General features: G+C 39.7%; 1 protein-coding gene across 8 annotated transcripts in view; it reads right to left on the bottom strand.

The window, feature by feature from the left end:
- LOC147027015 (protein phosphatase EYA2-like) overlaps nucleotides 1-14,988 on the bottom strand; it is a 130,517-nt gene that overhangs the window by 96,294 nt on the left and 19,235 nt on the right. For all 8 annotated transcript variants that reach the window (XM_085883057.1, XM_085883058.1, XM_085883056.1 and 5 more), the window contains exons 4-6: nucleotides 6,390-6,453; nucleotides 4,812-4,957; nucleotides 2,537-2,680 (exon numbers count right to left, since the gene is read on the bottom strand). In XM_085883057.1, the coding sequence (XP_085739183.1) occupies nucleotides 2,537-2,680; nucleotides 4,812-4,957; nucleotides 6,390-6,453 (354 nt within the window). The remainder of the gene's footprint in view (nucleotides 1-2,536; nucleotides 2,681-4,811; nucleotides 4,958-6,389; nucleotides 6,454-14,988) is intronic.

The raw sequence follows: 14,988 nt of genomic DNA, 5'->3' as shown, positions 1-14,988 counted from the left end.
CTCCACCCTGATTTGGTTTAGGTACCCATTTCTCATCAGTAAGGACTTCATTCAAGTTGTAACATACAGGATAGATAATTATGGACTGCATCCGAGCCGCATTGGCCATTTCATACTGATATGTATGTGTGAGTGTGAAGAGTTTCATTGAGAGACTGGCGAAATAAAATGAAAAATGCTGAAAAGCTCTTCGTATATGTTCGTTCCACAGCCAGAGATCCACTTTTTGTCTCGACAGAGAACAACAACTTGCAGCTGTTTCATTGCATTGATTCTATCACTATGAGACCAGTCAAATGTACTGTGACGTGTTCAACTTTAAGGAATGACAAGATTATTTCCCATTTCCGTAGCCACTTCATTTATGATAAAGATCGGCAAAAGATAAACATAGGCATGACGTATTGTGAAACACATTGGGGGTTCTGTTAAAATGTGGCAAAATGTACAGCTTATGCACACCAACATCAGCATGTGGTTGGTTCTGATTCGGTCGACAAAGTCAGAAGGTAACAAAACAACCGAAAAGAGAAGAGACAAAAGACTAGACTGTTGTGTGAAGTCGGACTCATCCTACCCCTCCCTGTCTTCATTTCTTCTCAGGCGTTCCTGGATCTATTTTTGCCACTCGTTATTCCTTAGTGCATTTTGGTAGCTTACTTAAGGAACGATCCCCTGTGCAGTGATAAGCCAAGCAGGGACTATTTATGTACAGAGGTCAAGGCTTGTAAAAGAGCTTGATGACAATGGGTGGAAGGTTGGCAAGCTTACAATGGGTAGAGAGTAATAGACAAACAAGAGAGGGGTGACAGAGGGTATACAGGGGAGACAGACACAACATCAAAGTGAGTAGTGCAAGCCCCAGGAGCCTGCTCAAAAGCTCAGGGGCAGTAATTTCCCCCTTAAATGTCATGAGCATTTATTATCACAAGATCAGCAAGAGTTGAGGACCATTTATTTGTGTGGTGGATTTAAAGGTGGGTTACCTCCCAGCCTCCCCAATATATCTAACACATTAAGCTCATTCGAACCACTGACTCATGGACTGATATTAAAGATCGGTACCTTCCGGGTGACGTAGAGAGCTGTAATTTTGCGTGCCGATGGACATCAAAGCTTATACACCGGGAAAAATCATAGAACCATCGGAGAGCACCCGTAAATGAAAATATAAATAAATGAAAAATATCAATGAATAACAATGCAGGTGAGCGACCTGAGACAATGGGGAAGCACGGTAATTGTTTGTGCCGATGGACATCGAAGCCGATACACCAGGAAAAAAAAAAAAAAACACAGAACCATCGGAAAGCATCCGTAAATGAAAATATTAATAAATGAATATAAATAAATGAAAATTGAAATGCAGGTGAGCGACCCAAGGCAATGGGGAAGCGCATACCCCGCTAAGATGTATATATATATATATATATATATATATATATATATATATATATATATATATATATATATATATATATATATATATATATATATATATATATATATATATATATATATACACATTTCCACTCCTCAACAGTGACAGATAGATAAATAACCAGAGAGTTGGTGTCAAAGCCACCCAATGCTCACCTGTTTATACATTTATCGTTTTTAAAAGACTCGTCTAATAATATTTGTTATAAAGCATTGCAGTGAAGTCTGATCCAAATAATTTTAAAGCAATATATGTATTTGTATATTGTAATCGGTAAACTAGTACACATATTAAATGAATGGCAAGTGTACAGTATAAACAGGTGAGCATTGGGTGGCTTTGACACCATCTTAGGTTGAAATTTAATTTTTTTTTTTTTAAATCATTTGTTAATTTCAACTTCACCATACCAACAGTATGCCCCAAAGGAAACTCCATGCCAAATATCAGCATCCGAGTCCACATATTAAATGAATGGCAAGCTTCTAAATAACTTGCACCAAAAACTTTAACATTTTCACACTCACGCTGACGCTCACACCGGGGGTATCGCTATAACTCTCTGTTCTTCGAACAGTCGAGCTAAAAAACAAATAAATATGCCATGAAAATTGTTCTTGATGGGCATTAAATCGAGTGATGCAAATAATATGGTGAAATAATGGCATACTGGTTCTCATTTGATGTGAAGCTCTGCTTGCGAAGCACGAATGAAATAATATATAGTGGGGACCTGAATCGAGTCCAGACTGGACAGCTCAAAAGTGATTACGCTACCTCTGAACAGTTATTTTTGGAATCTGGTGATAAAAATGAAGAAACAGCTGTCATTGTCCTCAGGATGTTTCAGAAAGTTTGAGTTGATATTGAAAACTATAAACAATACTATCACTGGCAGGATAGCCGAGAGGTATGCACACTTGCCTCTGAGCTGTCTAGTCTGGATTCGAATCTTGACCGAGCCATATCTTGGTGTTCCATGGGCAGGGTGAAGCATCAATGTGCTGTCCCTTCAATTGATGTTAAACTTGGTGTCCCATCTGCCAGCAGTCATGAGTCAGGTGTCCTTATTATCATCAGTTTTGTTTCATTTACCTTGGATGGCATAGGAGTAAGGAGAAAGACAGTGCTGTGAAGCAGTAAAAGTCGGGGTGTAGGCCCCAAGGAAATTGGGATGCGACGGTGATTGTGAAGTCTCCAGAACATTGCCTTCAGTCTTGATTCCAGGCTTTAGCGTGCCTGCACATGCACATTGGTGGATGGTTTATAAGGTTAGTATGATTCAAAAGGAAAGTAAACTTAAAGACAGGAAATAATTATTTAATGCAATGAAATATGATATCCCGCTAAGAGATATATATATATATATATATATATATATATATATATATATATATATATATATATATATATATATATATATATATATATATATATATATATATATATATATATATATATATATATATATATATATATATATATATATATATATATATATATATCTGTGTGATCCTTGTGTTGTGTGTTTGAATGTGATCATTCAGCACAGTGTCCACTTCCTATCCTAACATTTTCATATTTTTTGTTCTTCTTTTATGTTTGTTCTCTTTGTAACTGAGCAACGTTGTGTTGCAACGAGCAACAACATATGCTCAGTCTTCGGAATAAAAAGACAACAATGCCAAAGGTGGATGGTGACTGGGTAAGAAATTATTATCCCATTAACATGCATCTCATCGTCGCATCCCATTAACATATGCTCAGTCTTCGGAATAAAAAACAATGCCAAAGGTGGATGGTGACTGGGTAAGAAACCTTGCTTCACCATCATGATCCAAAATCCAACAAAAATTGGGATAACAGAACTCGCTTGGTGGTCTGATGTCTGGATTGAATATAATCAACTTCAGAGTCGGATTTAATTAATAATTACTGCTTTTATGCGGTTCCAGCAAGGGACGGTGCGTGTCAAAGCACACCATCCTTCAAAAGGGTGCTGAAAATAAACAGTACCATGAGCATGGAAATTGCGGATAACAGGGAGACTATGATCTCTCTTGAAAATAATCAGTCACTTGTGCAAGCACCCTTGCCAATACCTTTCAGCACTCACTATTTATTGCATACATCTTTCACACAAAGGGCCTGCCACTCTGTCATTGCAGAGTGGTTGTTGGCCTCGGTTTGATACTGCATCTCCTTCAGCGTTGCTCCATCTGCTCTCTTAGCCTCCCCACTGTCCCCAGACTCTCTCTCGAGCCCCTTAAGGTTGTATGCATTCTTCCAGCAACTCCTTGTGAGACTCCAAAAATCCAGGCTCACTGCTCACCTACACTTCTCCCTTCTGCTTGGAGAACCTCCTTCCTCAACTATTCAATGCCACTCTTCCCTCTAGGTCTTCAACATGGCAGTGTACCACAATCTCAGGACCATCCACCATCTCCACCAGTGATATCTTCTCCCTTCATTAACCCTCCACATCTACTTGCAACTTGCTATGTTTCTTTTGCTCTCTCATCTCCTCCTACTGTTCATTCATCCTCTTGCTTCTTGCATCCACCTGTTGTCTTACTGCCTCACTGTCAGTGTGGACCTTCTATCCTCTGTCACCTCACTCTTCTATCAACCTCGCTTTCATATACAACTCCTCTCCACCACACACCTTGATGTAGGCCTCGCTCCTCCCCTCCATTTTTCTCATATCTCTTCACAAGCTCTTTATTTATTTTCTTTTTTTTTTACTCACTTCTCCCACACTCCCTCCTCTTATATTCTCTCTTCCTTTATCATTTGTATTTTAGCCATATTTTAAAAAATTTCCAATATATTATAATTTACACTCCTCCCATTTGTATATAATAAGCAGATGGTCCCTTCTTGGATTTCGTTTTATAAGTAGAGTATGCTGCAATCAGTAAGAGTGATGGAGTGCGGATATGGGGAATGGCCTGCTGCTCTGCCTGAGTTTCTTGAATTTCCACAAAACAATCTTCTTCCTTCCAACTTGTGGTTACCATACACAGATCTAGAGCTGTGTTGGTAATCGAACTCTGTATCTGTCACAGTATTTTGGGGCTTTGAATTGCATGTTTTAGCAATAAACCGAGTGCAATCCTACAATACTGTATTGATGATAAACTAAGGTGCGGCAACATGCCGGAGGTATTAGTAACTTACAAAGTAAAATGAAAAAGATCCTTCAGCGAAGTAGTTATGAAAACTAATCAGGTGGCTGAAGGTGAAAGTATAACCTGGAATGACTTCTCTTTAATTAAGAACAAATATTCAATGAACAAGAAAACTCAAGTTTGATAAAACCGGTGGAAAAGAAAACTGTGCGTCAAAGGCTCAGTGTAAGCAGACTTACTGTAAGTAGGTGGGCCATAAGGTTGTCCTGATTGTCCATATGAACTGTAAGCCGTTGCCTGAGCGATGGCTGTTGAGTACTGACTTGGGGAGAGGTAGGCCGGCATTAATGGAGCAGGTGGGGCTGATAGGATGTGTGGGTGTAATCTATATTGGGGGGAGGGGGGGGGGAAATCACAACCATAATTAAATTCAAAATTACTAAAAGTCATATTTTAACAATTGATAACCCATTATTGTGCTGTCTGATCAATTAACATCAATCTGCAAATCATAGACAGAGATCCAGCATTCCAGTTGCTCACTTCAAGATGTAATATCGGTTCTTGAAAATGACTGAGTACTTCTTTACAGGGGGATATCAGGATTATGAAGGGGCTTGTACATCCATAACATGCAGGATAAATTTATGGGGATAGATTGGACAAACCAGCATTAGTTGTGGGATTTAAAGCTCAGCCCCATGCATGAAAAGCTGTGTGCTCATATGACAATGTCAAACAGGAACAGGCCAAGAAATATTGTACTTGATAAAAGTGTTAAATAATAATAATAATAATAATAATAATAACAATAATAACAGTTCCATTAAAACACAGCTTTGTGTGAAAGAATGAGGAATGTACAACATGTTCAATAATACCAACAAACAAACAAAAAACATTTGCAAACCAGAAAGGACGAATTTGGAATTTAGTTTTGGTACAATAAGGCCAAATTAGCACTATCAGGATGGCCTATCGGTACTCACACTTGCCTCTAAATCGTCTCGCCGAGCTGGGTTCGAATCTCAGCTCAGCTATAAACTCTCATCCTGGTGTTTCCCATGCAGGGTGATGGAACAATGTGTGTGCTGTCCCTCGGATGGAAGTTAAACAGACGTCCAGTCTGCTTGCATTAGTCGGTTGATGTGAAATATCCCAAAGTGTCATTTGCGACGAGTAGGCGAGCTATCAAGTTCCAAATTCCTGCCTGAACTATTTAATTGAGAGTCAGGCCTGGCCAGCCAGTTTGTGAAAAACTTGGCCCAAAAACTTCCCTCGGCCAACCGCACAAGAACGTGGGAATAATTGTGGCCAATTAAGAAGAAGAAGAAGAAGAAGAAGACTAAGGATAAATTTGTACAAAATATGAAATTCACAATTGAGATAAAGCAAATTTTAACAAAAACCAACATCAGATTAAGGACTTTTAAATTACCATTATCTGCATCATATATTTTTTTTTTGTCATGGTATTAATGATAATAGTAATAATAATAAAATGAACAATTGTACGTCTGGTGGCATGACAAAATAACTAAAAGTCTGACTTATTAACCAAAAGGATGGATGTCAGATAACAGCTGTATCATCTTGTTCACCCACTGCGTCCTCCTCACTCATTCTTCCCCATGTCCTTTATTCCTCCACGTCTCCCTTTATTTTCTCCCTCCACCCTGCTGTTGGGGTGTCCCCTCCCCCCTCTTTCCATTGTTCATTTTGTTCTGTTTTGTCCTGGTCCGTTCTTGCTCCTCCACAAGCCTCGACTCTGTATACACACAAAAAAATGGATATGCTCCAGTTCACCAGGCTCTTACTTGGCAGAAAAGCTTGAGCTGTGGAACGGCAAAGGGTCTGCTGGACTCGTATTCGCTTCAACACCTGTCAAAGCGTCAAAGCAGTATCTATTACATAATTGACTTAAGAACATTCCTGAAATATACAGAATATAAAATAATATGATGTTCAAAGTGATCCTCCAATTTCTCCCTCCAACCCACCTCTTCCGCACTGGTTACCCCACATATTCCTCTCTCATCTGCAGCTATAAACTTATTGCTCACTCTTGTGCTTGATGCTCGTTTTGCAAGGATGTTGGTGAGGACACTGGATTGGCATCCAATAGACTGTGGGTGTAAATCCAACTGAAGGTAGCAATTTGAAATATTCGGAAATTCTGAAAATTGTGATCATCTCAGTATTCCTGCCATATTGTCAGATTGTTAGTAACTCAGCTGTCTAACTCATGACCTTATGGTGGAGAGCGATTTGCCTGGTCTGGCCTACATGTGGTACGAGTCGACATTTGCTAGTTGATTATTAAATGGGTTCTGGGTAATTTGTGAGGAGCACAAAAACACTACCTAATAAAAGGCAGTTACATACCCCAAAGTGGACAATAATAAAATAAATTTCACTTCCAAGTTCAGCACCAAACATTGTGGAGAGTCGAATGATATAATTTCAAGCTTACATTTTTCAGGGTATGCAGGGGATATGGAGCTTTACTGCAGAAGATCACTAAAAGAGATTACAGTACTTCCTGCACAAGGTATGACGACAGAATCGTTTGTGAACACGAGAAGGGATGATGGTACAGATTAAGTGTATTGAAACACATGGGAGATGGATTTTTCATATATCTACCACATGATAGGGTCAAACCGGTGGTGATATTATTTTTTCAATTTGATTGCCTGGGGGGTTTTGGGTCACACTGCCTTTCACAGGTGACATACTAAGTTGCCCTCGAGTCATTAAGAACCAACCACTATGTGTAGACTGGCATCACATGTCAAGGCAAGCAGAAGACCTTTTCCCTTAAGCTCATCAATGAGCCAGGTAGGTTTTTACCAACAATCTGACAATGAGATGGTAATTCTTCTGAGCCTAGTTTGGTTGCCCAGAGGTTAGAATCCAAATCCTTAATATTGAAGCCAAACTTGAGGCCACACCTCTGGTACACCAGTCTAATGTCCTTACCACGAGATAATCATCACACCAATGGGACATCATTGATTAGAATGTTAATCAGAAATCATAATATTCACCCACAGTGAATTTTCAGGTGATAAACTGAATTAACATTGCGTCGATGCAGCACCGGTTTGATGGGCCAAATGGCCTCCTCCTGCATCCAAGTTTCTTGGGAATTTATTTAATACATACAACTATGCATAAACTTTGGAAAGCACACGTTTCCGGACATCACAGGTGCCTTATAACAGGAATTTTGTTGAGGTCTACATATTGCATACTCATCTATATATTGTGTACGCATGCTTTGTTGGTGAAACAACGAAAGGTGTCGACAAACACCACACGCATGCTTTGTTTCCAAATTAACAATGAAGTGTTGACTAACACCACATGTAGCACTTGTCAATATCAATGTTTATGAAAACGTTTTTGCCAATATTAAAAATGTTTTGACTTCGCACTACCCAGATCATTGGTGATGGTACCACCACAACTTTGTGCAACCAGTGGTTTAAAGGAAATGCAAAACTAACAGACAGAAATTGGATCTTATTATGTGGATGCTTGGGTGTAACAATCGCTGCAACTAATATAGGCTTTGAGTATTATGTCCACCACAACCACTGTTATAGGTAGAGTGCCACATCAATGAGTATGCCATCCTTAAGAGAAGGGATAAACCTGGTGTTGGCTTAACGATTAAAGTGGCTGGCTTAAGATGTTAGGGTCTTGAGTTTGAGCCCCTGTTGTGCTGTTAGATAACACCAGGTGGGTTGACTCAGCCTGTCATCCTTCCAAGCTCAGCAAAATGAGTACCAGCTTACTGGAAATACGGGGCACTGCATCAGTGGCACAGCCACGCTGCCAGCAATGATGCAACCAGCAGCCACAGGCTGCACACAAAATAATAATAAACATAACAGGGATATTAAGCCAGCTGTCCCATCCGCTAGCATTCACTGGTGTACATTGAAGATCCCAATGTACCTAAGGGGGCTGACTATTGTAGATTATCGTTGTATTGTAGAATTGTAGAAAAACAGTAGACTATTGTTGGATGGCGTCCTGGCCAAATTCTACATTATTGCCTTGATCTGCAAGGGCACTGCATTAGCGGTACAGCTGTGTCCCAAGAAATGATGCAAACAACCGGGTACTGCAACATGCAAGAATGATGACAACCATTGATCTGAAAAACATAGATAGTTTAATTAAACACTGCATGAGCCAAAAGCACCTGTTGAATTGGTAACCAGCAATTTAATAGGCACTTGAACAAAAAAAAAAAGTTGGACAAGTAGTGCGTTTGAACAAAGTTTAGGTGGAAATACAGTTTGAGTTAATAGAAGGTTTGTGGGCTCGAAGCACAAAGTTCATGGGCAGCATGAACTACTGCCCAGAGAGGGATGGTAAATCTCCCAGCTTGACCCTAGCCTAGAAATTGCTTAGGCCGATCAGAACCAATGCTCGATAAAAGAGAGTATAGTACATTGGATCGGATCATCACAAGAAATAACAATGAAGTGTCCATGCAGAGCGCAGTTTTCTTTCATGGTCTTGAATTTACTCACAAATATAGCCAAAAGAGGAATTAATCCCAACGTGAAAATACCACATAGTTCCCACGATAATAGGTTCTGAAGAGTGTCTGAAAATAATAAGTAGTAAAATTACAGGTCTAAAACGACGTTGTTTTCAAATTAAGTTGCCTGACCATCGTGCCAACTTCCCTCCTAACCTTGCATTCCTATGCCACATGATTGTAAGCTCCTTTCATATACGGAAAGGTCTGCAAGGCCGATGCGCAACAGAAATAGGCTTGCATTTTGTCAACACGGCAGGGGAAAAAAATGCGGTCACATTCGCGCCACATTGCGCATGGAGCAGTGGGGTTGGGGCGGGGCGTTGTTGGAGTGGTGGTGCGGGGACGTAGCGCTGCTGGAGCGGTGGTGCGTGGACGTGGCATTGCCGCAGGGCAATGCAAGTGCCAATACTGTAATCTTACCCCCTGCAAGAACACAAAATTATCCAATTTTGACATATGTTCTACAACCTCACTGCGTTCTGAGATATTTCATCATTGCAGTTCTCTGATATTTATTATTGTCAAAAGCATATTATGTCCAGGAGGTTTTTAGTGTGTTGTCCATTCATTTTTCACATTATGATGCATTTTGTCAATCATTTTTGTTTCTCTGAGTGCATTTCGAAAGTAGTAAATGAAAAAAAAATTCAACAAGGAGAAAAAAAAAGACGTTATACGTCATAGCCCCCGGGGTTTTAGTAATTTTACTGTATGGAGTTAAAGGGCGAGCCCATAATTACAAGATTCATGTGTGTGTGCAACTGAGTCGAGTGGTCATGTGACATACAAGAACATTTGTGTGACATGACATTTGCCAAGTTTGAACAAAATTGGACAATGCATGTCAAAGAAATGGTCGGGCCATCTTGGATCTGATCTCAAAAAATTTTTTTTTTTTGCTCCCATTGGACTTTCTCCAAAACGGGGGCTTGTGGATTTGGTCTCAATTTTCATGTCCACACGTGCATGCATGTGCGTGTGCATCTGCAACTATATCTCGGACATTTATAGACCTATTTTAGTTGTACATGGCACAAAGACAACACATGATGGCATACATATGCATGTAATTTTTTATCGACATTAGATCCAAGATGGCCGACTGGCAGCCATTTTAGTTGCAAAAAAACCCCTGGTGTCAAACACATCCTCAACCATTTCTCGGGCATGCATTTACCGATCCTATTCAAACTTGGCACAAGCACGGTGCATGATGGCATACACGTGCACCTCACTTTATTTTGTGATCTCATCAAAGATGGCCGACTGGTGGATTGGCGGCGATTTTAGTTGTACATAAATATGGGCTAGCCCTCTAACGGCAGACAGCAAAATTATTAAAACAACGGCTCGATGACATGTGATATCTTTTTACTTATTATGACTAAAATTGTTGCCAGTCTACCAATCAGCCATCTTTGATCAGATCGCAAAACAAATTATGTGCATATGTAAGCCATCATTCGTTATCTGTGTGCCACGTTTGAACAACATTGGTAAATGCAGGTCCGAGAAATGGTTGAGGATATGTTCAACATCAGGTTTTTTTTTTTACAACTAAAATGGCCACCAGTCAGCCATCTTTTGTCGCATTGTGAAACAAAATGATGTGCATACGTATACAATCATGTGTTGTCTTTGTGCGAAGTACGAATACAATCGGTCCCTACATGTCCGAGATATGATTGCGGAAGCATGCACGCACACACAGACACAAAAATCGAGATCAAATCCATAAGCTCCCGTTTTGAACCAAGTCCAACAGGGGGTTAGTAATACTTAAAGCTAGTATAGGCCAAGAGGGGCTGTAATTAATTGTGGCTTTGATGTGTATACATAATGATCACAAAATTGAATTCAAAAATTTATACAAAGGGGAGGGACTAAATAAACATAAACAACAAGCAAACAAAACAAATAACTGGAAAGCATCTGAAAATGCAAAGCCTGTCTGCTTTGTATTCAGACTCCTTCTTCCTTATTGTAAATGGTACCTCTGACTTTTTTGACCTTTTAACGAAATTCATAATTTGGCTTCTCCATATTCTCATAATAAAGCTTTGTTGAAAATTTGATTTTGTGAAAAATAGTCAAATGGTAAAAAAAAAAGTTACAGCCCAGACAGACACACAGACAGACAAACACACAGCAGTAATTGCAAAACTGTGTGATCCCAACTTCCACTGTGTGGGGGATGGGCTAATAACTAGAAAGCATCACAAAATGAATAGCTCATCTGCATCCACTTTGTACTCAAACTACGCGATGAAAACAGCGACAAAAGCAATTAAAATTTATTGATCAGTATTCTCCATATTCTCAAAATAAGGTTTTTTTAATTTAATGACAAAAGCTCAAATGGTAAATTAGAAAACATCAAAATGCAAATTGACAACCCCCCCCCCCAAACCCCCCCACCCCCACAGAAGCAATTACAAAAGCTGGACATCTTACGTTGCATGACTGATGGACTAATAAGGCCTATTTGTTATTTCCTGTGAATTTTTTGACCCAATTATTATCCCCCGTTAGACTTCGTCTGAAACGGGGGCTTATGGATTTGGCCTCGATTTTCTTGTGCCTGCGTGCGTGTGTCTGCAACCATATATCGGACATGTATGAACCAATTTTATTCTTACTTGGCACAAAGACAACACATTATGGTAGACATATGCACATCATTTTGTTTCGTGATACAATCAAAGATGGCCAACTGGCAGCTATTTTAGTTGTTGTTACGGATTAGTAAATCCTATAGAAATCCCCTATGATTGGAAATGTTAAGTTTTATGTTAAAAGACATGATTATGAAAACTCAGAGACAAAATGCAACTGGAGTTTCAGTGAATTAATTAAATGAGATGTAATGTGGGACAAATGATTCGTGCAGAGGCATCGGTATGCATCATGGGCAGTAACATCAAGACGGCTGGTCAACAGAGCTTTGAAGATGACCTGTGTCGAGGCTGAATACTTTGGTCAACAGTGGCATTACATGGTGTGAATGAAGTGGGTGAAAGTTTTGTGATGAACATGACGTTCTCCACCAATGGTTAAGCTGTGGTCAATCTTTGGAGTCAGACAGAGTGTCGCCTTGCTGCGAGATTAAAAAAACGGTATTGAATACGTCCTCAACCATCTCTTGGATATGCATTCACCAATCTTAATCAAACTTGGCAAACAGATAAAGAATGATGGCTCACATGTGCACCTCATTTCGTTTTGAGGTGAGATCCAATATGGCCGACTGGCGGCCTTTTTAGTTGTAAAAAAAAAACCCAATGTTGAACATGTCCTCAACCTTTTCTCAGACATGCATTTCCCAATGTTTTTCAAACTTGGCAAACAGATAATGAATGAAGGCTTACATATGTGTGTCTCTTTTTCTAGATCAGATCCAAAACGGATAACTTGTGGCCATTTTATTACTTAAATGTGCCTCCAACTATTTGTTAGACATGCATGATCTGATTTTGTTCAAACTGGGCACAAGCACAGTACATGATATGGTACACATGTGCACCTCACTTTATTTTGCGATCTGATCAAAGATGGCCGACTGGTGGCCATTTTCGTTGTAACAAATTAAATGTGGGCTCGCCCTTTAACTCCGTACAGCAAAACTACTAAAACAGTGGGGGCTACGAGATTGTATGTCTTTTATCCTTGTTAATTATTGTTATTATTCATTGCAAAGCCCCACATTTCACATCTAAAGCACACTTCACATCTAAAGCAAAGTTGTAAGATTGCAAACACTTCCCCCAGGAATGACCTGATATCAAATTTTGAGATAAAAAAAAAAATCTTCTGTTTTCACACCTGTGATCCAAAGTCCTCACCCACTGCGGCATGAACCGGGGTCAAATCCAAAAAATCATTAAATATTTCATCAGTCTCCCAATGTTGATTGTAAATACAAAGTTTCATGAAAAAATGTTTTAAAATGTGTTCGGAATCACATTTTTCAGTATTTGATCTTTTGATCCCACCCCTGGGGGCAGGGCCAAAAATGACACTGCTCTTGTACATTCTTGCGACGTGTTGATCGTAACTAACAAGTTTGGTGAATTTCTGCAAAACCGTTTAGGAGGAGATAGCGTGACGGACGGACAGACAGAGATAGCCAATTACAATATCTTCAACCGTTTTTCAAAATGTGTGGTGATAATAAATGGATGAGCAATTTGCCTGATTATTGTTGGTATTGTAGTTGTATAGTATTTGTTGTTGTTGTGGTTGTTTTGAAGATGGTATCTGTAGATGTAATTTGTGTGTGACTGTGTATAATGTAAACTGTGTATTTCATTGACAAATTGCTCCCCTTATGGTTAATTATCTTCAAGAGGATTTGACCTTGGAAACTGAAAGTTTCAGAGATTAATAAGGACACCCTGAAGTTGTGCATGTGCAAGTTTCATTTGATTCCATCAAGTTTTCAAAAGAAAAAAAAAATTCGCCCATCTTGGCATTTTCTTTCTTTGGGGGGGGAGGTGGGTGAAATTGAAATGATCCGATAGCTACATAAACACAATGTATTAGATCTGCACATTAGCAGTACACATGTTTTCGCTTCATATATGCAAACCCGGGTTAATTTTATTTTCGGGAGTGAATGAGGCAGCGGTCTGTTTCCTATACACCACCCAAATAAAGGAATGTCAGAAGAATGTGTTGCAAGCTTGGAACAATATCACCCATTGGGTGGATACTCTGCTGTGGTATTAATAATCATGAAGATAATAACATGACCCCATAAAGTTAATAGCATGACCTCCACCACCCACCACCCCCAGTAGCTCCCAAAGGGAGCGGGTGCTTCCAGTTTGTATAATAAATGAGTTTTTGTTCGTAATTCCAGTTTTAGCCTGAGTTTAAGGCCGATTATAATTAGTGTGAAAATACAGAAGGCTTGCCAATCATAAGCATGAGACATATTTTTGATTCATGACTGTAATCTGGGTTGCAGTGGTCTATTGTTGATATATCACCCAAATAAAGGGATCTGCAATTGGTGTAATAAATTAAGGTTTTTGGATGTACTTTCGGTTTAGCCTGGGTTTTCAAGGCTGAATAGTGTGAAAGTATAGAAGGGCCACTCGTTATTTTGATGAGCTTTACTGCGAGTGTTCTCATAATAAATGTTTATTGAACATTTGATGACAAAAGCTCAAGTGGTAAAAAAAAGTTATGGCCTGGGCAGATACACAGACACAGACACACACTACCCCATCTCCCGCTGCATGGAGGATGGGCTAACAATGATGATAACAGCAACAGCACTGAGCATGGTGTGGGATTCAGGAGACACAACTTGGCATTGTTGGGGGAGAGAGAGAGAGAGAGGAAAGGGGGTTCTGACAAGGTGGATACATAATAAACAGACAGCAGCTGCATTATTGACGTTGGAGGTAAATAAGAATTTACAAACAAAGCAATATTGAGCATTTGTTGCCAACTTATTGAAATCTCAGTGAAGTAACAAAGTAGCTACAAGGGGGGGGGGACGATGAGACCTGGGGGCTCACTTCCATGCCTGAGTCACTCAGGTTCATCAGCAATGGAAAATTGATCACCAGGGAACCTGCGCTGTGACAGATTAATAGCAGATTGGCATAAGGCACTCAATTACCAATGGCTTCTCTTTGAAGGACCTCTCTGGAGGGTGCGAAAAGCTCTCAGCAAACTGTGGCCAGGAACGATCGATTGAGTGGCTTGCAAGCTGAGTGCAGCGTTCAGCCAAATAGATGATCCAAGATTTAGCGATGGGGTGTTTACCATGCTATCCCAAAATGAAATTGTCAATGGTGTCCTTTAGCCTAAAATTGAAGAATGCTTATTTTCTGAATGTG

The sequence above is a fragment of the Eptatretus burgeri genome, chromosome 5, assembly GCF_056783735.1.
Source record: "Eptatretus burgeri isolate ZD-2024b chromosome 5, Ebu_testis_v1, whole genome shotgun sequence".
In the NCBI taxonomy this organism is placed as follows: domain Eukaryota; kingdom Metazoa; phylum Chordata; class Myxini; order Myxiniformes; family Myxinidae; genus Eptatretus; species Eptatretus burgeri.
This window is presented reverse-complemented; position numbering and strand designations above follow the sequence as displayed.